This window comes from Heliconius melpomene, chromosome 20, assembly GCF_056956725.1.
Source record: "Heliconius melpomene rosina isolate 202511_hmr_F chromosome 20, ASM5695672v1, whole genome shotgun sequence".
Lineage (NCBI taxonomy): Eukaryota > Metazoa > Arthropoda > Insecta > Lepidoptera > Nymphalidae > Heliconius > Heliconius melpomene.
This window is the reverse complement of record NC_140408.1, coordinates 6170751-6197296: the sequence shown is the minus strand read 5'-3', so window position 1 is coordinate 6197296 and position 26546 is coordinate 6170751. Positions and strand designations below refer to the sequence as shown.

The 26546-nt window shown below is 31.9% G+C and overlaps 3 protein-coding genes across 12 annotated transcripts in view; 1 reads left to right on the top strand and 2 right to left on the bottom strand.

Moving 5' to 3' along the window:
- LOC146527741 (phosphatase and actin regulator 2) overlaps positions 1–19539 on the bottom strand; it is a 36512-nt gene extending 16973 nt beyond the window's left edge. For 4 of the 9 annotated variants that reach the window (XM_085204194.1, XM_085204195.1, XM_085204196.1 and 1 more), the window contains exons 1-5: positions 19273–19539; positions 15538–15642; positions 4522–4689; positions 4088–4186; positions 3557–3754 (exon numbers count right to left, since the gene is read on the bottom strand). In XM_085204194.1, coding sequence (XP_085060320.1) covers positions 3557–3754; positions 4088–4186; positions 4522–4689; positions 15538–15642; positions 19273–19363 — 661 coding nt within the window. In that variant the 5' untranslated portion in view covers positions 19364–19539. Of the gene's footprint in view, positions 1–3556; positions 3755–4087; positions 4187–4521; positions 4690–10269; positions 10631–12762; positions 12967–13708; positions 14432–15537; positions 15643–19272 lie in introns of those variants that run through there. The other 5 variants (XM_085204202.1, XM_085204200.1, XM_085204201.1 and 2 more) reach the window with 5 other exon arrangements.
- Positions 15777–16884, bottom strand: LOC146527742 (uncharacterized). The gene has a single exon (XM_085204210.1). The coding sequence runs from the start codon at positions 16636–16638 to the stop codon at positions 15808–15810; it is 831 nt and encodes a 276-aa protein (XP_085060336.1). The 5' UTR covers positions 16639–16884; the 3' UTR covers positions 15777–15807.
- Positions 19540–20664: 1125 nt separating the features above from the next.
- S6k (Ribosomal protein S6 kinase) lies at positions 20665–25627 on the top strand. 2 transcript variants are annotated; one of them, XM_085204204.1, is made up of 10 exons: positions 20665–21014; positions 21180–21220; positions 21311–21572; positions 21687–21820; positions 22857–23048; positions 23132–23222; positions 23381–23623; positions 23732–23839; positions 24485–24672; positions 25342–25627. In XM_085204204.1, coding segments are annotated over exons 1-10 (1359 nt in total). In that variant the 5' UTR covers positions 20665–20915; the 3' UTR covers positions 25343–25627. The 2 variants fall into 2 exon arrangements, with proteins under 2 accessions (XP_085060330.1, XP_085060329.1); XM_085204203.1 differs by lacking the exon at positions 25342–25627 and having other exon boundaries at positions 20714–21014; positions 24485–24673.
- The last annotated feature ends 919 nt before the right edge of the window (positions 25628–26546 follow it).

The following is a 26546-nucleotide window of genomic DNA, read 5'->3' as shown; positions in this document are numbered from 1 at the left end:
CGAGGTGATCCCTCGCAGTAAGATGAACATTTAATATTGCGTCGAATCTACATCTACCTAAGATTTTTTTTTCGGTAATATATATACCTATATAAAAGGACTTGTCCTCACTGACTGAGGTAAGACGCACGCACAGCCGTAACCGCTGTGCGTAGAAACGTGAAATTTGGACAGATGTTTACTTTCGTAATCTGGACATCCACTAAGAAGGGATTTTGAAAAATTTTAACCCTAAAGGGGTGAAATAGGGGTTGAAAGTTTGTATGGAAAAAAAATTAAATCGGCACCAATTTTTATAAAATTTGAAATTTAGATTCTTAAAAGTATTTAACTGGACACGTGTTTCATGGTTTTCTAGAATTCTCCCCTTAAAGGTGGAAATAAGGGGTTGAAAATTTGTATGGAAAAATCTTTAAATCGCCACCGATTCTTATAAAATTTGAAATTTAGACTCTTAAAAATATTTCATTGAACACATGTTCCATGGTTTATTAGAATTCGCCCCTAAATAAGTAAGCGAAGCTGCGCCCATCCGCTAGTATGTCACTATTATAACACCTGCGCCTCTCAGTCGAACTGTTATGGCGGAGTGAGCAGTCACAAATTTTGATGACAAACAATTATTAGCGATATTTATAGATCGTCGTGACGCAGGGTCACAACATTTCAGTTTCCCACTCGGAGGAACAAAATATTTCATATTTTCATTTACTGGCTTTGGTAACAATGCAAAGCGCGCCGATGAGTTCCCCACAACTCGCCTCGAGAATACGGCGGAAAGTGAAAAGGAACTTAGTTCGAAGGTAACAAACTTCCAGAAATCGTCGTAACACCTGAGATTTTAGGAGATACTTTAGATTCAAGTACGTTTGCTTTTTAATACAAATAAATTATTATAAAATAAATAAAAAAAAATTATAGCCAATATTGCTTACAGAAAACGAAACGGTAATCTGACGAGAATTAACCGAGTGAAAATCAACTTTGAAGACGAGACCAGTGAAAAAACGATGAAAAATATTTTTAATATTTTTTTATCTACTTTTGTACCAATAAATGATGAAATTGTACCTACATACATTATTTTATTACAACCAAAACAGAAACAAATAATAAGGTTAAGAATATTCCTCTTATAAGTAAATAAATATAGATGCAAATTAATAATAAATTGATAGGAAAAAAGTATTCAATTTAAAAAATGAGGTCGACGTTAATAAAGTATAGCTGCAGTTAAGCACACTGACCCAAAAATTTGACGTCACCCAATTAATAAAAAATAATAAATAATTGCCGTTTTTCTATATGCCGTTTTTCTATATGTAATTTATTGACAAGGTAGTGGTATAAAAGAGGTACACACCTCTCAAGCACGCACATCCCATGATGTAGCCCATCATGGACAGGCGCGACGCAGGGGCCGGGGGCGGCGCGGGCGGCCGTGGCTGCGGCACGCGCCTGCCGCGGGGCTGCGCTCGAGACACCGCGCTCGTGATCGTTCACCGGTCACCACACTCAACGCTCCCGCGCCCGCAGCGCCCGCTCGGACCACCGCCGTACCGTGCCGTGTCGCCGTCAGATATTACATCGAAGTTACTTTTATTGTATTTTAAGTTATTGTGCCGTTCTTTAAGATCCATGGTCTTTACTTATCAAAACAATAGAGTTCACAGACACTGGTGAGTGATTTGCGTAGTGATCAGGAAAATATGGATATATGAAAGCTTTCACTGATTCGATAATAATTGTTTTCATTATATAAATTTATTATAAATATTAATTATCATTTTAAAAAATGAAAATGCATAATATTTGTAGGAGCTTTTGAATTTGAAAGTATGGTCGGTGCAGTAAGTGCGATCGCGTGCTGCGACCGTTGTCGATCGATATTGCTGCTTGCTAAGTTCGCGCCACCGCGACCCTTTCTATATCACCGGTAATATACTAAGCTTTTTAAGCTGAATATGGTGACTTTTAACTTAATTAAAAAAAAACTATAAACACATTTTTTAAACTATAATTGGAACGTTAAAATATTATATTAAACACACATAACCTAAATTAATTAATTTCGTTTATATAAAAATAATATATCAGCACTCATTACTTAAATAACACAAATAAATACTCATATATTAAATACTATTATATATTTAATTTATAGCATTTTGAGGTATGAAACACATTTACTGGTGGATCAAATGAATCGTGGACTGTCACTGTATGTGGACGCAATATCATGGGGGGTTATTGTGGTTAACGCAAGTGCGTCTATAGAAGGACAGGCGAGTAAAAAGGTTAAGTCTGCGGGCTAGGAGCGCGGGCGGGCGCGGGCGCGGGCGGGCCAGCACTGAGGCGCGCGCCGGCCGCCAGACCGCTGCGTCGCCCGCACCCCGGCCACCCCCGCCTGCAGCACCCCCGTAATAACCCGATACTGAATCTAGACTCAACGCTCAACCCCCATCAGTGAAATGTACAATTGTTCAACAAATATCAACGGCAATTAAATTATGCATGAAAATCTAAACTACAATTCTTTATCTTGTTATTTCAAAGGCACAAACGTAAAAAGGCCGAATATTAAAAAAAAAATAAAAAAAAAACGAAATAAGACGTAATAATGAATGCAATAAAGTAATGCTACCACTAAAAGAGCAATCCCAGCTCGAAGACATAATTAATTAGCATTGTCTGTCTGGTGGTGACGTCACGTGCGGACGGTGGCGCGGCCCCGGGGGTCAACGCTCCCTGCTCGTCCTGTCAGGAAGCCGCTAATTCCCGCTACGCGTTGCTTGCCTTACTTCTTTTATGTATACGTACAACCCGTTTTCTTTTTTCGTCTACCCGAAGACAGTCGACCAAAATGTGACGTGGAAGTGCACCGCTTTATAACTGATCAACAATACTTATTCATAAGAGACTATTAGACCGACTTACTTGATATTAACTTTATGTACACGATAAGTTGTGTATAATTACATATAATACATAATAATTGTATATTAATTTAATGTTTCAAAACGAACAACGGACAAAGATATTATGTAATTAATTAATAGAGATGTTTAAAAATTTTAAACCCAATACTTCCTTTTCTAAATTTCACGAATTCATTCAAAATTAATAAACAAACAGTTGACATAATTAAAAAAGCACAATTTTACAAAGTTTAAATTAAACCCTACTCTATTACTACCTCTACCTTAAACTAATTTCTACTATACTCTATTAACTCTACTGGTATGAACGAGAAATATAGCAAATATATTTACTTGCTATATTTTTTTTAGGTTAAGTATGATCAGGTCAGGGAACGAAATAAAGTTCTTGCTTACTTATTATATGACGTCATATGATGGCTGATACCGTTTGTGACATTTCAATTAAAAAAATAAAACTTGAATTATTAATCTGACTGACATAATGAGGACCCCACTTGCCCTAATGAAAGCAAGCTACTTAGTTAACTTTACTGATATCACTGTCTTGCATAGATTTTATATCTCTTATAGTCACCACAAAGGCTACAAAAATACAGGCAAAATATAGTACATACCGATAACATTGTTATTCTGATGGTGATGATGTGCTGCTGCGGCGGCGGCTGCGGCTACAGCGGCCGCTAGCGCCGCCTGCTGCTGCGCGAGCTGCGACGCCAGCTGGGCCTGCAATGCCGCGTGCATCCCACTGCGCTCGCTCATAGCAGTCTCCCTCTCGTGCCGCCCGTCATCGCCCCCGTACGAGGACTCTTCATCTGATATTCATTTTATATAAATCAAAGTAATGCTACGATTGGTAAGTTGTTCCCTTTGGCCTACCCACTAAGGTAATAAAGGACGAAAACATTTGGTCTTATTCGTGTTTGAGTGAAAAAATATTATGTAACTCTGTTTAATATTACAAAACATATCTGTTCAAAGTTCACAAGTTCACACGAAGCAACAATTTAACTTAATGTTGAAAGAAAGCAACAGGAAATAGCATGTGATAGTAGAATGCTCTACCTAACTCACTCTATCAATCACTGATTGTGACTAATTCATGGAGTAGTTTAGGTTTCTACAATACTTAAACAAAATTTTCTTACTTGATTCAGGTACGGGAGTCACTGGACTTTCAGGTAGAAGAATTCCTTTTTGAACTAACTCATCTCTATTTGCACGGACGGATATTTTCCTTTCTAAGGCTACAAAAACATATATACATTTAAATTTTACACAGTTATTTTTAAATGTTAGGAAAAATCAATAAATTATAAGCAATTTGTGAAACATTACTGTAAACAGAAGTGAACCAATAGCAAAGGAAAAACTAGGAATATGAAAATTGATCAACTGTATTCATTGTACGTTACTAATATATGTATTAAGATTGCAAAGCGCAGTTTTGTTGTTTTATCAATCAGAATCAACAACTAAATTAGCAATTAGTTTAATATTATACAAGATATTTTCAATATTATTTTTAATAGTATTTTTTCACAAAAATAGAAATTGAGTTGGGTTCGAATTACAAACTTACTTCTAGAAGCTGCTTCAAATTTTTCAGACTTTTTTTTCCGTTTCCATTTCCATGGCTTGAATAGTCTACCAAACGCAGAAAACTTTGACTTGGTTCTCTCAGCGGGCGGTGTGCGCGCGCCGGAGCCCAGGCTATTGGTACGTACTGCTGAACCATTTTGTTTTTTGACTGTAACAAGAAAATTATGCTATAAAATGACCAACGACTACTTATGACTAATAATATACTTACTTATATGGAGTATGGAGATTAGAATTTTTAAATTAAAGCTTTCATTTTTAACATAAATAAAATTACTTAGTATTCTAATAATATGCTACAATGAAATATATTCTGAGATACTGATATTTATTTCTCTATCACGTTTTTTTTTTTATAAAATACAATAATTCGGAATAAACCAAGCCCGACATCAAATCGGACTCAAGCAGATCGAGGGTTTCTTACCAATTTCATGATTGTATTGTGAGTTAAGTACAACATCACAACTTGACTAAAAGGTGTCAAAAAATAGAAATTTGTCTGTTTCACACCTCTACGAGTTCTTCAGAGCGTCTTGACAGATAGACAAACAGGTGAACAGACAACAGATTTACAGCGAAATAATCCTTTAGGAGATCTGTTGTTTTTTTAAATACCAAGCCATAAAATAGTATTAACTAAAAGATTACAAATTTGGTTCACAAATTAAAAAATCACCTTGGCAATTGTAATTTCCAAACATGTCTAACATATTATATATTTAATAATATTCATGTATTATATCATGAGGCCAGTCGTAGAGCAAGGGCACACGCGTGCCACTGTAAACGCGACAGGTTGTGGCTGGGTTTCCTTCCGGTTCTGGCAACGAGGCAAAGCGCGGCGTTGAGTTTCGCCACTCAACACGCATTGCCTCCTGAACTCGGCGGAAAGTGAGAAGCGGAAGTGTTTTAATAGGAACGATGCGTCTTAACACTACGTTATATTTCGTATCTCGGCTTATCCTATCCTACTGTGTGCGAGATACAAAATGAAGATAAAAAATAAAATTAATTATTATTTCACACTTAGCAAAGAAAAATATTTTTTTAAAAACTTATAAAAATTTTATAATTTCGCTAAGTACGTTCAATTTGTTATACGTTTCTAAAAAAATTTTTTCCTTCTTAAGTGTGAAACAACACATTTTCGGGCTATTTCTGTTACTGAACATTGGAGAGTTATTGTTTATATTTCATGTCAATATTATACTCAATCTAAACGCTCATTTATAAAAGAAACTGATTTTACAATGATATCGAAATGAAATTATTAAATTGTATTCATAGTGTTCAATAAAATAACAATTTTGGAGTAAAGAAAATAGCAGCCTAACAATTTAAGATCTATAAGAAATATGTGCAATGATTATTACAAATTTATTTATTTTTTCTATGGGCAGAAATAATGAGTAGTCTTTGTTATCGAAAAGAGCTTAATCTATATATATAAAAGGACTTGTCCTCACTGACTGAGGTAAGACGCACGCACAGCCTTAACCGCTGATGGTGGAAACGTGGAATTTGGACAGATGTTTACTTTCGTAATCTGGACATCCACTAAGAAGGGATTTTGAAAAATTTTAACCTTAAAGGGGTGAAATAGGGGTTAAAAGTTTGTATGGAAAAAAAATTTAATCGGCACCGATTTTTGTAAAATTTTAAATTTAGATTTTTAAAAATATTTAATTGAACACGTGTTTCATGGTTTTCTAGAATTCTTCCCCTAAGGGTGCAAATAAGGGGTTGAAAGTTTGTATGGAAAAAACTTTAAAACGCCACCGATTATTATAAAATTTGAAATTTAGACTCTTAAAAATATTTAATTGAACATGTGTTACATAGTGTTCTAGAATTCACCCCCTAAAGGTGCAAATAAGGGGTTGAAAGTTGGTATGGAAAAATCTTTAAATTCACACCGATTTTTATAATATTTGAAATTTAGACTTTTAAAAATATTTCACTGAACACATGTTTCGTGGTTTATACCCCCTACCTACCTACCTTCGCTTGCCTATTCACCCCTAAATAGGCAAGCGAAGCTGCGCGCGTCCGCTAGTTTATTATATTTTAGGTAACAATCCTAATTGCTATAAGATATACTTAATTAAATATGTATAAAATACACCTAAACGATGTGTCATAAAATTTTATAATCGTATAGATTATTTAATTTAAAATCCAAAAAATCAATTGATTTATATGAAATACCTACATTGATAATATTAGATACAGAAATTAATTCAATTCTTATTTTAGCTTAGCTTTAAAAACGATTGTTATACGGAGATAAAATTGCAACAACATTCTACAAACCTATCACGATTTCATAACAAACTAGACCTTCACAACGACACTGAGATACAATCAGACAAGCGCACCAATACACGCTCACCAGGCTCAGCTCGTACCCCCCCGTACAGCCACAGCACATACATACAATCAGTGGCACCATTACGTCGTGAATCTATTGTTAAGAATGTCCGCACCGCACCTATCACTGAGACCAAAAACTATTTAAAGGAGTTTTTTCACATTTTACAAGCAACAGTATATTTCATTAGGAATATTTTTTAAAAACAACCAAGAATTATAATTATGAAAATTACAAATAAAGAGTACATATAATATGAGTACAAGATTCACTTGTATATAGAATCACGTAGGTACAAAAATTATGAATTAAGTTTGAAATATAGGTAGGATCTTTCTTACTAGAAATTATTAGATTATACAAATCTTATTACTAGAAACTAGTTCAGTGAGTATGTTACTCGTAAGGAATCACACAAACATTGGAATACGGATTTTGCATTAGAACACATTCTGTTTGAACAATTTGTATTCTAAGAGTGTAAACAATGCTACGAGCAACATGGCGATTTTTTACCTACCTGGTAATATAGTAATTTAAAGCGGAGCTCGAATTTTTAAAAATAATACTATATAACAAGCATCGATAATTATTGTTGATGTACGTATCAATTTTCAGCTTTTATTTTTAATTGTAAATAGTTATCAATATTAACGCAAGCGCTAATAAAATACAACTATTAATACAATTTATATATACCGATAATAGAACTGAGGCAAAGAAAATTCGCCTTATTTATTTTGTAGATACAAATTTACGTATATTAATAATTATAAAAAAATAATAAATCCGATTGCACAAAACTATACACGAAAAAACAAGCACAATTAGTTTATTATGATTAGGTAACCGTTGAACTATTCGCCAAATTTTTTGTTAAGATTTATTAGCTTTCATGACAGGATTTACTATTATCATCTTATAATAGTAAATCCATCCTTTTCCGTACCCGAATACTGTGATGCCCGTCAATCCCCGAATGATTGCTAATACAAGAAAATTGAAGAAATACACAAAGATCTCTTTAAATTTAACGAGTAGGCCCCCATGGAAAATGTCTCTAGATATACCCATTGCCCAATGCTGTTACTTAAAATGAAAAATGACGAAAGTTACTTAAAATCATTTTCGATTAATATCGATTTAATGAATCAAACTACTTGACATAGTTCGGCGATTTTATTTTTTTTAAATATTCAGGTTGTCGCTATGGGGAATTTAGATTTTTGTCGTCTTTAGTGATTCTCAAGGTCAAGACAAATCGACTGACGTAATAATAATCAAAATCGGTCAACCTGTTTCGTCTCTAAAACACCACATAGATATAAACACACACACACACACACACACACATAGAATAACAAACATTTCCCTTCATTACATCGCAAAGTCGGGTAAAATAGATAGATATTCATATAAAATGTCGCTAGGTTAAATTAAAAAGATCTTTGTATTGATATAAGATAAAAACACATCCATGAGGAAAGTTATGATATAGCATTATACTAAAGTACTTGCTTAGCTTAAATTATGATAAAAATATCCAGTAGTACTGCGCTATTTATTATGAGTTATGAAATTATGTCACCAAAATAATAGATGTATTCAAATATTTTTTGTAAATATTACGATTTGTTACACATTTTAACATTACTAGCTAAAATTAAATTAATTGAAACATATATAAATCAAAATGATATCAAATATAAAATTTCATAAATTATTCTCTTATCATTATGTCCTAATTGTCGAGAAACTTAAGAATATTGATATAAACAGTCACTGAGATAAAGCAGCACTAAATAAACATGACCAATGAACAAGTAGTGTTCTAGAAAATTTCTAATTATTTAGTAACACAATATATGACTAATGGCCCCTGGGCCCCTTTTTTGTTCCATGTAATTTCAGTATATTTAAAAGTTGGTTAGTTAATCTAGAAAAATGTTGAGTTATTCCATATCCATGTTTAGGTATACGCGCACGGTGAATGTGGTTTTTTCATGTATTCCCTATCCCGCGGGAATTCCGGGACAAAATTATTTGTATGTATTTTAGTATCATATAAATAATAATATGCACTTGAAAAAGGTTATTTTTAAATCATAGACATATATCGTTAAGTTTATAACGATCAAAAATCACCTTGCAATTTTCTATAATTTTTGGTTAACTAAGAAGTACACCGTAATGTTATATGTAGGCCATATAGCACTCATGAGAACGTAACTTTTCCCAAAAAAATATATGAGCAGTAGTTTCGGAAATAATTAAATAAACAAAAAACTTCCGCATTAATATATTAGTATAGATTTAATTGGACCATCTGATTTCTAAAGTAAAAAAAAAAACACTATAGAATGTATTATTTAGTACCTATTTAAAATTTAATTATAAGCAGTTTTTTAAATAAGTTAATTTTAAAAACAAAAATAAATATAAAATTATATTCTCTTACACAGATAATGCAATTAAGTGTATATTAAAAATAATTACTGTTTTTTAACAATGAACTCTTTCGAAAATACCGCCACTTTCACTCAACATCTACAGAATGAATTATTCACAGTTTTTAATTTACGATTATATTGCAATTCAAAGTTGCTTTTACTTTAAAATCATTGTGTTGCAATCAAAACAACATACAACTTTAATATGTCAGTAAATGATAGAGAAGGATATAGTGAATCAGATTAAAACCCTAGAACAGAAACGTCAATGCCCCATAATAAAAGTTGGATATGACATCACCAATACTGTTGTTGATAAAATAACAATCTAAATGCTGTTAAATATCTTATTTTCGCAAAACGTTTTCAAAAATGTAAGTACATATACAGTAGACTTATTAATACTAGTCTCAAGTAAAAGTTAGAATAATTAGTAAGCGTCATGTTTAAGCTGCAACAACCCTTTGTACACCAGGGTAATAAAGGTACAAACAGAAACAAAATTTAGACTTCTTTAAAATGCTAAAAAATGCATTTCATTTTCTTTGATCTTTCTTCCTGCAGGTAGTGTCTTATAAACTTTTCTATTTCTATCTATTTAGCTATGTGTTATACAAATAATTTTAATCTTAATAAGGCATAAGTAGTGTAATTATATTTTAGGCGCGTACTATTATAGAGAAGAGCTCCTAAGAGTTCATAAATAACAAGGAAATCTAACGTAAATAGTATAAAAGTAGGTGTTAGATTTCCTTACTATTCAAAGATCGTCAATTTAGAGGAAATAATTCATACGATTTAGTAGGTAAGGCAGGTTTTTCTAATTAAATGATATACAAGTATAATACCTTAAAAGGTTCATACGATTTTTGCACTTAATTCCTAGATGAACAATCAAACTAACCAGCAACAGCAGCCACCTCCTTAGCCCCGACATGAAGGAAGTCCGTAAGTGACAATGAGCTAGCAATCAGCTGCCTGCGCTCTTGAAAATCAAGTTGGTCGAGGCTATTGGTCCTGGTACTGCGCACCGCCTGAGCAGGCGCGCTCAACGACATGTCAACTACACGCAGCCATGCCGTACGATCGACATCTTCACTATCGAAAACAAACGCACCACTTCACTAGTATATCAACACTGAACAAAGAAACACTCGCGAACTAACACAAACATGGATATTCCAGCTATTAGTACGATATGCAGTCGCTGTACAGTGTACCTGCGACGCGAGGGACGCACGCCGCCGGACTGGCGCGCGGGTCGAGACGGGCGGCGTAAAAGGGAGGGGGCCTGCCTGCTAGCCTGCTTCTGTCGCCCCTGCACGTTGCACTCGACGCGCTTCGTTCGCTGATCCGTGGAATAACTGCCATAGTAATGGCGTACTTTGGCGAAACTCTGACATGACGACGACGTCACAACAACATAAAGATGGCCAATTATTTCTACAGTACTTCAACACAGAATATTATGTTGAAATACTCTTTTTTTCCATTTAAAACAACTTCTAAAAGTGGTCTCGTTCAAGACTGACCATAAAGATATGGTTTAATATAACTTAATATGTGGCAAATATAAACGATATCAGTTAAAAATCTAACATACCAAAAGAAGTTTCTGAAGGTACCTTTATGTATTATCTAAATTTAGAGGCAAACTCTCACTCGGGGTAATAAATTATTTAGTTAATTTCCCCGAGTGGGAATCGATCCCACGACCGTCACGTTTACAGACACATGCTTGTGCTATTTCGCCACGACTAGGGCATCCAATCCTGGTATACCAAGTTCTTGGTATTACGGGATCCTGCATCATTATCCAGTCCAGCGAGTTGCGGGATTAACGATGCGGGATCCGCTGATTTTGCGGGACTGGAAAAAAGTATACAAAGGACCTTTCGTAAATGCAACCATCTTTTATAAAGATCGAAAAATAAACAGCTTTCGATCTTACTTTGTAAAGGGCGTTGATTTAATGTATATAGTCACAATGTCTCTTTACCCGTTACTTGACGTATATAGTCTAGTCTTTGATTAATATAGTCCAGTCAATTTAACCGTAAAAGTGGTTGACTGAATACGCAATAAAAAAAGAGAGAAACACAATAGCAGGTAGGTACTAGCTTGGATTTCACGGTGAGAAAGAATGAAAAAGTGCTGAGGTAATCTGGGCAAATTCTGTCGAAAGTCTGGAAACCAACCAAGCACTCTGATCACTAAACCACAAGTTTCTGTCAAGCTATGTGGAAATTACATTACACATCTCTGTAGGAAGAATTTTACATATTCCCATTGTCCAAAGATTTGCTAATGGCAAGAAAGAATACCATTATTAAATCTTTTAAACATTTTTAAAGTGAGGAAGAATCTCCACTACGGATAAAAATATTTTCTTTTTTCCCGTTCATTATCACATTATTTTTTTTATCCCTCCTGAACTTGACTTTAGTTAAGAAGACTGAGTGGAAGAATCTATCACATAACACACATCATGTATGTTCCAAGTTTTATATATTCTCTACAAATCTAGTCTATATAAAAAAATCAGCTTCACGCTGTATCCCGCACACAGCAGGGTAGGCAGAGGGAACCTAGTGTTAAGATGCTCTCTTCCCTATTTTCCGCCGAAATCTGGAGGCATTGAGTGTTCAGTGGTAGAACTCAACGTCGTGCTTTGCATTGACTTGATTAGAGCGAAGAAATGAATATATTTATTCAAATAAATATTTCATGTTCTCGAGTGAGGATCGAACACACAACCAGTCACGTTTACTGTCACACACTTCGGCAACTGCGCCGCGACTGGCCTCAAGTCTACAAAAAATGATCTATAATGATATTTCAAAGATATTCTATTACATAGTTTTAATTGAGTTAGGTTTTGTTTTATTAGTTAGCGTACAATAGAATAGATACATAATAACTGCAGTATGTAATTCCTATTTCTCTAAAGACCATCTTTCAGTATAACTAACACTGTTTTGGAAGATGTAAACCAGTCGCTTTACAATTCTTTACTCTAACCAATGGAGAACTTTCATCTTCTTATCTCTTCACTGCAGATTCTATTTACTCTGCCGTATACGTATGTGTAGTACTAGGTAGGTATATGTATTTAAAAACTCAGCAAACATCTACACATTATAAAAGCATCATCAAGAACACTATCATCAAAATTTTAATTCGTTGTGTTTATTTTCTTTTCATTTACGGCGTGCCAGTGGAGCACAATTTACTTTGCCAATGTCACGTAGACTTTACTTACGTACTTTACACGTAGGAGATTGGTCAATAAATATAGGAGTTTAATTATCTATTAAACATACACTCACCCTTATAGTGTACACTATAAGAGATAACCCTACTTTGCTTCTAAATAATAAGAAGTTTTTAAACTTACAAACTGCTACATCTTTATCTAGAACTCCACTATCGCTTTGCGTATCGTCATCAACTGGCCTGCGTTTTTTAGAGTTTTTAATCTTAATCACTGTATTGTCCATATTGCACCATCACGAACACATATGTAGATTATTTCATTTTCAACTATTACAATTTTGTCTACTTTATGTCACCGAACGAAATGAACGACCAATTACAACTAAGACATGGATAGGAACGATATAAGATTAGATACCAACTGATAAGTATGACGTTGATCATTGTTTTTTATTAGAAGTATTAATATGAAACATATCTATGACTTGTTTTAATTAAAAAAAATTAATAGCTGAATTAAAAATTGAATGTTATGAGGTAGGGATTTTTTAGACAAGGGTATGTCCCTATATCTAATTATTTATATATTTTTTTCTTTAATGTAGCTGATATTAGCGTGAACTCGGTTTGATTAAGCATGTAACCTTTCTATATTAATAGATACTTTGTCCTAGAAAATAAATCGAGCGTATTTTCAAGCTCAGAGCTATTTGAGCATGTAATGAATGCGACGAAGCCTGAACTATATAACAGAAGATACGTTCAAAAAAACATTTAAAAATCTACGAGCCATACCTCGTGTATTATATCTTATAAATAAATATTGGTATCTCAACCATTCCTTTCCATCCCATGTAGACGTTTTATTTGAATTAATTAAATCAAATTAAAGATCAAAAATATTTATTAATTCGTTGGAATAAATACTACATACACAACGTTATTTCAAAATTAATGCATAACAATTTATCTATACATCAACTGTTATAAATATTTACTAGGTATAGGTACAACTTTATTATAAGAATTATTTATTAAATATTGTACAAATATGTAATTATTTTCTCTGAACAACAAACAAATTATATATATATAGTTATTGTAAATATATCAATGTTTCAGCTCACCTTTCGCATAAATAGGAAAATCACCATCAGATCTACTATGAGTGAGCATGGGTCCGTAGCACCGCCACGGCGGCCCGTCGCGCCCCGCCCGCTTTCCCTCCACGGCTTTATTCACCTCCAACCCATAAGCACATAACCAAGGCACAGGCAGAGCCTTAAAGATATTAAAGCACAACTCAGCTATTGGTATGGCGTTTAACTCACGAAGCCCGCTCGGAGCTTTTGATGGCGGAGCCACGGAAGCGATGGAGTGATTGGAAGCTGCGGCGCATCTAACGTGCGCATCCCTCACCCTCTCACATTACACTATCCCGATCCTCGGTGTGTCTACATAAAGTATCTCATATATGTATAAAGAAGGTTGTACCTGTCCCTTTAATATCATAATTAAAATTTAAACCTCATATCCAAATATTAAAATACCTACACATTATATGTCTTAAATCTATTTTTTTTTTACAAAATTTTAATATGTCATTTTGGTAAATCACATTCATATTTTTAGCACGCTCAAAACGCAATATCTTTAGAAACTAAGTAAACTAGTATTTAGTAAGGTAATACAAGCTATTAGCTTTTACATAAGCAAGCACCTATATTTGACTTGTGGAAGAGCGCTCTTATCATCCGATCACGAAGAAAGGGGATGGTTCCGATCCATCTAACTACAGGCCTATTGCTATCACCTCCTGCTCTACAAAGTGATGGAGAGCATTATAAATAGCTAGATCTTGGTTTATCTGAAAGATCACCGATTAATTAAAGATCGTCAATATCGCTTCCGCCATAGTCGCTCAACTGGTGATCTTCTGGTCTACCTAACCCACCGCTGGGCTGCGGTTATCGAAAGCAAGTGAGGAGGCAGTTAGTTTGGACATGGCGAAATGGCATGGGGCGCTCCATGCAAAACTTCCATCCTAAGGGCATCCCAAGAATTTTTGGGCGCAGCATCAAGGTCGCTGTCGACGGATTTTGCTCCGGACACATGCCCGTGACTTTCGAAACAAGGAGGAGGTTCTCAATTAAATATTTTCGATTCAATATTCGATTAAATATTGTGGATTCGATTTCTATATTGGATTATTCAATTCGAATTGGGTATTTTTTGTAATGTGCAATCATTACAGTTATTTTACAAAAAGTATTATAAATCCTTATAAATCCTTACCCAAATCAATAATTTAACATTTAATGTTTCTGAACGAGTAAATTAAATTATTCATTGATATCAACACATTTGACAGTCAGTCAACTCCGACAACACTTGAACTACATGATTAATCATTTAATAAACATTAAATGAATAATCATGTAGCTCAAGCGGGCGGAGCCGCGGGCAGGCTGGTAATCCTATATATAACCTGTACTTTACTATAGGTCCTTACATAACCTGTATTATACGCTTAGTAAAAAAAAATTATATACAAAAATGGAATGTTGTACCTATTAAACTGTTTCTCACATTTTAATCCGATGAAATAGATTTATTTTATGCTACACATAAGAAAAACGTCAGCTAAAGTAAAAACTATAACTATACAAAATACAGAAAAACATCCTTATAAAGTATATTTTAAAAAGTTCTTGTAAAGCACAAAAATATTGTTAATTTTAAAAATCTTCAGTACAAACATTACCTTACACAATTTAATCTTAATTGAAATCAAATAAGTAATTATAATAAGAATTAATACATATATTATAGTGAAATAAAAAAGGAAATTTTAATTTTCAATGGCTCCCACCATGGTATATTAAAAGTATATTTAAAACCATTTCCATGTAAGTAACACATACTTATAAAATAGCTCAAGGAATTTTGCACTTACTTAAGTCACCATTAGTTGCTGATGAATCAAAAGGTATAGACAAATGCCTCCCGCCTTTGCCGATGGACTGTTGTGTAACCAGGTTTAATTTTTCCCCACTGTCACCTATTAAAATTATGGTTTATAATAATGTATTGAATTTATGTAATATTACTAAAGACAAAAATTACATTTTTAAAATATTATATATAGTATTTATGGTAATATGTTATACATATAAATAGGAATATAATAACAAATTTAGTCAAAATTTTATTTTATTTTTATATTCTATAAAATAATCCAAGGATAGTGCAAACTGTCTTCTGAAAAAACTAAGTAATCAGAATATCTAGGTGGTGGTCCTAAATATGATGTTCTTGATGCAGGTAATGCAGAGAATGCTTCTATATATGCAGTTTTCCAATCAGTGTTTGTGTCATTAATTTTACTTTTGAAATCTCGCTTGAATAAGTTATGCCAGAAATTATCATTCTTCATTAACAAATTTAATTTTCTGCAAGTTTTTGCTGAACTCACAATGTCAACTATTGGTAAATTTATTAATATATTAAAAAGCAGCTCTTGAGGTAGTCCTGTAAGACTGGCACTGACATAACCCAAAAAATTAAGAACAGAACTTTTCGCTGGATTTATTATTTTCTCTTTCAATGTAAATGATAGATGTTTTACATCATGGAGCATCTTGGCAACATTTGTATGTTCTGGTGAATTATATTGACTTAAAGGGAGACAAGCGGAATACACATCATTGTTGTCATTTTTGATAAAGATATCTAATAACACAGAGGAACCCATTGGTACCATCATTAATAAAATATTACTATCAATGAAACTAGTCATTTTAAGTGGTATTTCATATATTCCAGAAGATTTTTTCCACTTCAATATTGGATGAAAATCAATAATTTTATTATCATCCTCATATTCCTCAAGTTTGGGAGCTAAACCATTTTCAGAAATAATGTATATAATCATTGTAAGAAAGAATTGTTCTTTGGCTACGTCCAAAGATTCACTGTTAGATAATATTCTTTGCACTATTTCTGTAAAATATTGAGGAATGTTTTCTGAAGTAATATGTTCTAGTTTACAATCCATAGCTTTAGAGATTATAGAATATAACTCATCAAAATTTATTCTGGTTTCCAATAGAGTGAATGTGAGCCAAACAAATAAAATTCTTTGCTAGTACTTCAAGTCAACTTTATTCAATATTTTGTATTGTTTTATCATATAAAAGGTTGCACAGTAGTCTCGAAAATCAAATAGAGCAACAAAACTTATAAGTCATACACCATTTAAATAAATATATATATATATGTCATCTGTCATTTCAGTTAGTCATGAGTTGTGACATTGACATATAACAGAAACTGATATAACCTTTAGCATAGAATATAAGAATATGTATATTCATCATAAATGATTAAATAATTTTTATTCTGTAAATTGAAAGTTAATTGAAATTATGTACGGTAATTTGAAAAGCAATATTCTTTTAATAACAGCTTTTGTAAATAATGTTAAGTATAGAACATTCATTTTCGATTTTCAGTCAGGTTTTATAGTAGAATGAATATTAATATTTGTACCACTAGCATAAAACTTGATAAATATAAACTTATGTTAGAAACTTGTAAAATAAGCTGTACTCTAAAATAAGCTGTATCCAAAAATCCTTTTGATGGTTTGTATGCATCTTGTTGGATGAAAAAAAAACAATTATTATTATAATGTAAATGACCCATGTTTACAGGTATTATTTTTTAAATATATAAATAAATTAACAAAAAAGCAACTAAATACACTGTCATACAGATCAAGATATAATTTATTACATGGGCGAGATGGGAATATTTCTTCACACAAAAAAACTATGTGCATTAATTTTGCACTTGTGATGATATTTTTATTATTAATCTCTGTCTCTCTAATTTCCACGTTGTGGTAGAGCCAGGTTTCCTTAGCTTTATTTTCAGAATGTTCCTTAAATATCTAGTAAATATTTTTTTTTCTACTCTTTTATTACAATATTTCTATTTAAACTAACATGAATGAAATACAACCAATATTTTTTTGAACAAGACACCCCTTTCATGCAGGCATGAGATAAAAGGCAAGCAAATCAAAAAAAGATTATTTTACAGGTCACAATTGATGGAGCTTAGTATAGTAGCTGAATAAAGTATATTTATATTTTCAAATTTAATAAAATTGCAAGGTGAAAAGAAACAAATATAATAATCCAAAATAAAGATGGTTTTCAAATTTAAAGCCAGGATCATTCTAAAATCCAAATTTCCAATTTAAAAATCTGTTTGCCCCTTTTTATTGTATGATAAATACCATAAATTATTTTCTTAAGTTTTAATAATAATGTTTTAATATTTGACATATAAAAACACCCAAACTGGTTCTCAAACTTGAGACACATTTCAACACTACAGACACATTTTAATAAACTACTATAAAAATATATAGAGCACAGGTACTGCACATTATTCACTAAAATGTGACGTTTAGTTATCGGTCAGATTATATCTGCCATTTTTACTATTAATCAACCTGTTTTAAGACAGTACTGTTGTGATTCCATTGTTACTTTTGTTAAGTTTCTTGGTCTCTACCTTGTTTTTGTTATATAGATTTTTTTTATATTTTAAAATGTGAGCAATCCTGAATTAAATAGAAATTAAAAAGTTACATAAAAGGTTCAGTAACGGCATTTCTTTGTTTACAATTTGTCTCATGCCAAAACAAATAGAGTACAAGCGAATAGAGTTGAAACACATAAGTTTGTATGTATATCCCTAAAAACGGCCAAAATACATCAGTACTTAAGTTCCAGATTTCCAGTTCCATTTCTCTTTGCACTACTAAACTACCTAGAGCTTAAAAGTACTTGGGGTTTACTTATCAAATAAGGTATACTTTTGGGTCATTTAGAGAGCAAAACCAAATTAACTTTAAAAAAGCCTGGAGTATTGAAAGTGAGGCAAAGCTGTATTTCACAGTCATAGTCACAACTAACAAGTCAACATTATAAAGATCAAACATGTAAGTTTGAAAAAGTCAATAAAAAAATATATTAAAATATTAATTGTACCTAATATGGAAAACACATTTCTAGGTGTTTTAGACATTGTTTTTAAATCATATTTAAAAAAAAGTAGCTATTTAAATGTAAAGTATACCAATTCAAAGTTATGGAAAGTTACATAGTATTATTGTCAAGCTATTTAATGTGAAAATAATAAGATGATAGTAAATATTTGGGATCATGGTCCATATTACATATACATACTAAATGAATATAAACACAGTTATGGACTACACTAGCTTGTTTCTCTCTTATTTCAGTGATAATTTTGCTTTCTTACTACAAATTTATATATCTTTAATTTGAACAACAGATGGATGTTTTTTTTACATTTCTATTAACCCTGATTAATTTTTTTTAATCTAACAAAACCAAATAACTAATAATGAATTAATTAAATAAGATTCTTTTAATTTCACTTTGGAAAGCACAATTTTCCGTTTAAACACAAAATATTTTATAGCTCTCTATGATTGATTTTAAAACATAATATACATAATTGACTTAGCTTTGTCAAAGTACATTAAGTTACACTGTACATATAATTATAAGGAGGTTATGCTTCAACAAAATTTATAAATAAGGTCACAGACCTTAAAGATTAATAATAGAAAAATTAAATTATGACTTACCAACAAATACACTGTTGTTTTGTTTCTTGTTACTTTTCAAAGAACCATCTGAATTATGATTACACAAACTTTTCTCGTTGTCACTAGCCATCGAACATTTCTTAAACAATCATCAGTTGATTTAAAATTGTTATAAAATTATAAATTTAACATTACGGAACAGCATTATATTTTACAAATATATAAAAGTAGCAAAACAGTTTTTTCGTTAATTAAATGATTACTAATACATGTTTACACCCTCGACGACTAAAAACTGTTTGACATCTGTTCAAAAACTTTGTTACACTACACTATAAAATATATAATTTAATTTTTATATAGTGATTTATTTTAATATTCCTGGAAAATTCTCAATTTATTAATTATATAATATTAGTACTGTATAATTGATTCGATTAAATAAATAATTGAAAAACGAAAAAGACATATTTTATTATAGTGTTTATATCGTAAGTATCGTACAATTTACTTCGAAGTACTTTGTTCTGCTTTTTTTTATAGCTTCACGTTCTAACTCTATTAAGATAGCAACCAGATAGAACGGAGCGCCAAACATCTCTGTATAGTTCTTTCTCTTCGTCACATGTCATCAACCTTCTCGTACATTCCTCAATCAAGGATCCTTAAATATCATCGATATTGTGTTCTCGAAGGTTTCTTCCAGCGTCTCTTACTGCTCTATCTCTCCATTGCATATTTAGAAATATAATATATAAGTTTTATTTTTTTCAGCTTCAGCTGTATCCTTGTATCCGAATTCTGGAGGCATTGCGTGTTAAGGGGCAGAACTCAGCGCCGCGCTTTGCCTCGACACCAGAGCGAAGAAATGGAAATATAAACATAAATAAATATTTCACTTCCTGGAGTGGGGATCGAACCCATAACCGTCGCGTTACAGTCACACCCTTGTGGCGCTGCGCCAGTGACGGCCTCATATAACTTTATTATTCCTTACAAAAATTTGACTTCTCTAATGTTGTTATAATACATTCAAGTGATAAAGATTTTTTCAAAAGGTATATTTGTACTATACTAGTATTTATGGAAAATAGAAAACAATCCTTATAAATAAACGCAAACGTAAACGTAAATCATACATTTGTAAATCATAACTTTCAATGTGATGGTAGATTTTTTGATAACAGCTCTAATATAACTCTTCTCCTACTAATATCTCCACTAGTAGTTGTCATAGAGAAAATGTTACTATTATAGGGGAGCATGAAGTACCTTGATAGAGAAATCAAAATTTGTAGGACAAAATAAGCATGCATAATAAAATATTTTTGTCCGTAACTTAGATAACACAATTCTTTATTCTATGTTATTTTCTTGCTTATCTGTATATATGCTCTAAAACAATTAACAGATAAAATTATATAAAGATCAACAAAACAGATAAAACAGATCCTCTGTGTTTGTAATCTGTATACCTATTTTTAATCTGAGCTCGCAAAAACCAAGTAGCAGTGCTGTGTTTGACTTCTTCATATTCATAAAAAATCACGATATTATTTAAGATATTTAATTTTTAGTTTACTGTAATTAAATTTTTGTGTCGTCTTAGTTGGTTAAGGGATCACTCTATATCATTAAAGTGCTGGACAAATATTTTATTTTGCTGATGTGATTTAATTGAGATGTCATCGTATATGGCAGGTGTTTTTGATTTAGATTTAGATGTGGATACAGTTACAGTTGCAGACTCTGATGAAGACGATATTATAGAAGTTGATGAGGTATATGCATTATATTTCTGACTATGATTAATAAACAAACACCTAACCTAAATCTTGACCAATACATAAGTTGCATATATTTCGTTAAAGAGATGAATCGAAATTAACATTTTTGTTATGTTCATTATTTATTTGTTATACATTTCAATTGTTTATTTTTTACAGGTCGATTATGATCCCGAGCTACACGTCAATACTATAGTAGAGTAAGCAAATACATCTCCAAATTGATAATTTTATGAATTGATAAAATACTTTTGCTTAGTAAACTTTATAATTTCATTTTTAATTTTAAGAGCGGAAGGATCTGAGACAATACAACTTTCTGAAGATAATGTAAATCCAGGACAATGCAAAAGACTTGGTCCTCAAGATTTTGAATTACGAAAAGTTTTAGGAAAAGGTGGATATGGAAAGGTATTTCAAGTACGTAAGATCACTGGACCCGATGCAGGTGCACATTTTGCAATGAAAGTGCTTAAGAAAGCTTCAATTGTTCGCAACCAAAAGGACACTGCTCACACTAAAGCTGAAAGAAACATTTTAGAAGCAGTTAAGGTACCTAGTAAAATCCATATATTTTAAGTTAACATTACTGACTGTGGATGCAATTTCCACTCAGAGAAATTAAATGTTGTTACTTTAATACAAATTTTTCATTGTTGTTTTCAGCATCCATTTATAGTTGAATTAGTATATGCTTTTCAAACTGGAGGTAAATTATATTTAATTTTAGAATATTTAAGTGGTGGAGAGTTATTTATGCACTTGGAACGTGAAGGAATATTTCTAGAAGACACAGCATGGTATGTAATAGTATTTTTACAGAAAAAGTGTTCAACATAATATAGTTTACATTAGAGGATGAATGTTGTTAAAATATTTTTGTAAGAAAGCAAAGGTTTCTAAAGGATTATAAAACATGTTATGTAAACATATTTTGATACCACAATTTTGTGTATATCAGCATTTGTTGGTAATTAAATTAATATTTTAAATCTTATAAAAGTATTATTATATCATAATTAAATTCTTCATAAAAAAATATGATAAGACTTCAATAATATAGGGAAGAGAACTGTCAATTCCCTTATTTATTCGTTGAGAATTTGGGATACCTTTCAAATATTTTATTGTATACTTATTCTCATTTTTTTTTCATCTTCATGCTGTATCCCACATGTAGCAGGATAGGCAGAGGCAGTCTGGTGTTAAGACAGTCCTCTCCCCATTTTCCACTGAATTCTGGAGCCATTGTATGTTGAGAAGAGAGAGTGAAGAAATGAAAATATGAAATATTTTTGTTTGTCTAGTGGTAATCAAACCCACTACCTGTTGCACTTACAGTCTCACACTTGTGCCTCTATAACTGGTCTCAAGAACGTAATAATAAGAATTAGAAGTAATGTTATATATTCAGGCCTTCAGATACTTTTATCAGATAAGATATAAGGTTGTCTAATAGTTATATTATTATTAAATGAAATGAAAAATGTATGAACCTCCGCAGAGTATATACAATTATTATCACTTGAGCATTAAGCTTGTATAATTAAAAAAGGATCATAATGAATTTAATGTCTGGAAATCTTATCTTATACACTCTCATATTATTATTTGTAGTATATTATTACTATTTAATCATATATGTGTATAATTATATATTTTCAACATATTTTGTTTATTATATTATTCTTCCATTTACACATTTTAAAGCAATTTAGATTTAAATGTTTCTCACTATTCATACCACTAAAATGTTGATTTGTTTGTTCTAATATATCAATAAAATATAATATTGTCACATAGCTAAATTAATTTGATTGGATCTTGTATTTTCAGTTTCTATTTATCAGAGATTATACTGGCCTTGGAACACTTACACAGTTTAGGTATAATTTATCGTGACCTTAAACCAGAAAATGTTCTTTTGGATGCACAAGGACATGTAAAATTGACAGATTTTGGGTTATGTAAGGAACACATTCAAGAGGGTATTGTCACTCACACATTTTGTGGAACCATTGAATACATGTATGTAAAACATTCTATTACATCACTAACTCTTTGAACTTGTTATTTATAGTATATTTATAATTTTTATCCCTCTTCGATAGGGCACCTGAAATTTTAACTAGAAGTGGTCATGGCAAAGCAGTGGATTGGTGGAGCCTTGGTGCATTAATGTATGATATGTTGATTGGGCAGGTATGATCTTTTCACATTTTAGCAAATAGTTATAAAAAATAAACAAATAGTTTATTTTTTATAATTATTTATTTTTTATACCTAGAGTAATTAGCACTGTAAGAAATATTTGACTTTCAAAAATATATATCTAAAAATGCTTTGTTCTTATCATCTAGCCACCATTTACTGGAGATAATCGTACAAAAACAATAGAAAAAATACTTAAGGGTAAATTAATGTTACCGGCCTACCTCACACAAGATGCTCGTGATCTGATAAGACGTCTCATGAAACGTTCAGAAACACAGCGTCTAGGTGCTACCGGTGCAGCGGCGGTACGTGGACATGCTTTCTTCAAACATGTTCACTGGGATGATGTTTTTGCTCGCAGATTAGAGCCTCCTATTAAACCTCGTTTAGTAAGTTTTTACATAATAACAACATAAAATGACATTTATATACTATTACTTCTTAAAGTATATTAATATCTGTGTGGTATCTAATAATATTATTGTTATTATTTCCAGGCCAGTGAAGATGATGTTTCCCAGTTCGATACTAGATTTACATTGCAAACACCAATTGACTCTCCAGATGAATCAACTCTCAGTGAAAGTGCTAATCTTATGTTCCAGGTAAGACTTATTATATTACATAATTTTATTAGTAATTAAATTAGTTAGCTATATAATTAATTTAAAATCAGTAAATTACTGAAATATATATAATAAATGTACAGACTTATTTCATTAAAAGTAGTAAAAAATATATATACTTTAGTTACGAATATTTTTGAACAGAAATTAGCAAAGATTACACTAAAAAGGCATGTAGAATATTCATTTTTTAAAGGTTTTCACGAAATTTTTGTGTACTGCAGTGGTTGTCCCCCAGACTTTTATCAGTTACAACTATATATTAGTTTTGTGGTCGTTTATTTTTCTAAAGTTAAGCACAAGTTACTCATTCCAGCATCATGCATTACTTACTATGAACCACATACGTCATAACCACACTATTGTTTAAATTATAAACAATAGTGTGGTTATGACATATGACTGTAAACGCGGTGGTCGTGGGTTCGTTTTCAACTAAGATAAATGAATTATTGTTGTTTCCTCCCTCTTGTAACAGAATAAATAGCGTAGATTTTCGCCCTTAACATGCAGTGTCTTAAATTGGGCGGAAAGTCGGCCCTCTGCCTAACCTGCTATATGCTACAGCGTTAACTTTAAACATATAAATTTTAAAGTTTCAAGTATTATTTGTTTCCGTGTTAGGGCTTCACGTACGTAGCGCCATCTGTAATGGACGAGATACACAAGCCTCGCGTGATAACAGCCCGCTCACCGCGCCGCCCGCGGCCCCACAACCACAACGCGTTCACCGTGCCCGCCTCCACTGCCCACACACACGCGCACGCGCACGCTCAAGAGGACCTTATGGATGTACAAGGTTTACCTATATAGTGAGTATATCACGTAGACTCAAGAAAAAAACTTACTTACCTCAATTTGACTTATGTCATGTAAAAAAGTTAATATAATAAAATTTATTAAATAAATACAAAATGTCTTTCAACAATTACATTCTATTTATATGATAGGTGCCATCCATAGACCCTCCCCCGTCCCTCCCTTACGTCACAAGTTATATGTCGACATATTGAGACAAGGGGTCCTAAATTTTGTGACATCACATTAAAAAATACAATATCTGAGTATCACCTAACATACGAAATGTTTGTGAACAAAATGGAGTTCCGAACTGCTGTCTTAATTCATTTATAGGTCCGAGATTGCAAAATATGTAATGTCACACTAGGTAGGCGGGGCTGCGACAGGGACAGGTGGTTTATGGATGACCCAAAATCAGTAGATATCAAATTGTGATTGTGTGTGTGTATTATTTACATATTTTTTGTTTAACATTTATTAACTTTAAAATATATGTTTTTGAATTATAAGGCGTTCCTTTTTTTGACTCGAGGCTTATTGGACTTTCTTATTTGAATCGTAGATGTTATAAAAAAAGAAGTATGTAGTTTGTGTATGTACACATTAATATTGACTAATCAGACTTCAAGTGATAAATTGTAACATCTTATTATTATATTAATATAACGCCTTTTTTTCAGGCCTAGAATAATTTATATAGTTGGCTATTTTATACAAAGGATGAATTCAACTACAAATGCTGCCCATCTAATGTCCGTAAAATAATGGTACTGTTTTTATACAACTATTATTAGATGTACATTTTATACAAGTTACCGTTTAGTTTAATGTTTTGGTAGGAATTAAACATGTATTAAAAAATGTTATAACCCAACTATTATGAAAAAATAATTAATAAAATTTACTTACAATATGCCTTGTTACCATGCTTAATGAATTGAATTAAAAGGTCATTTTTATTTTGTATATTGGTGTTTAATTTTATAATTTCATCTAATTGACAATTAATATACAAAGTGTTTTTGTCATCACCGCTTCAAATGAAATCCCAAAAAGATATTTTGCCAAAAAAAGAAATGATATTTTCAAACAAAATTATTCATAAAATTATTAAAATTAGTTGTAAAATAAAACGCCATTTGTAAGAATTACGCACACAGACAAATCTATCAAAGCGACAACATCGCTCACGCCTCGTTCACGAAATCGAGTCGTAGGTATATGTAAATATTCGTTTTATTATAAAAAATAAGTAATTACGTAAAATAAAACTAGATATACCTTTCTCGTTCCGCTGTGTTTTGGTGAATGACAAGTGGCAGATCGAGAATATTTTGTAGTATCAATATCAATCAATCAGTATCAATAAAAATTGTGAAATGAAAAAAAAAAATCCTACGTCTAATCTGTTGACAAATCTTGATATTTTTTTAGGTATGACTGAGATATTTTATCCCTATATGCTGCTACCGTAAATGGAGTACTTCCACTCTGTATGTTTAAAGCTAATAATATTTCGATCTGAAATGTATTCCTATCTTAAATCTAGGGTATTGAGTATATAAAAACTATACAGGTTAATTTTTTTTTTCAACCAAGTGTCTTAAAAAATAAGTCGGGTTTACGCTGTATTCTGCACACAGCAAAGTAGGCGAAGGGAATGTGTAAAGACTTTGTTCCCCACTGTGTCAAGTGTCTGTATTGTTGAAATAAAATAAATATTTTTTTGAGACTATCACGTTACTGTGATATTTACTGACTGTAACGTGATGATTGTGGGTCCCATGCATGGATAGGAAAAATAATTATTATTTTCGCTAAGAAGCTTCGCTTTGAGAAGATAAAAAGAGTGGATAGCCCAGAATGATGGTGTCTCGAAAATAAG

Coding starts and splice junctions, on each gene's coding strand:
- LOC146527742 (XM_085204210.1), bottom strand. CDS start 16,638: ATGGATTGTAAACTAGAACATATTACTTCAGAAAACATTCCTCAATAT.
- S6k (XM_085204204.1), top strand. CDS start 20,916: ATGTCATCGTATATGGCAGGTGTTTTTGATTTAGATTTAGATGTGGAT. Junction 21,821..22,856: donor TTTCTAGAAGACACAGCATG/GTATGTAATAGT, acceptor TTGTATTTTCAG/TTTCTATTTATCAGAGATTA. Junction 23,840..24,484: donor GTGCTAATCTTATGTTCCAG/GTAAGACTTATT, acceptor TTTCCGTGTTAG/GGCTTCACGTACGTAGCGCC.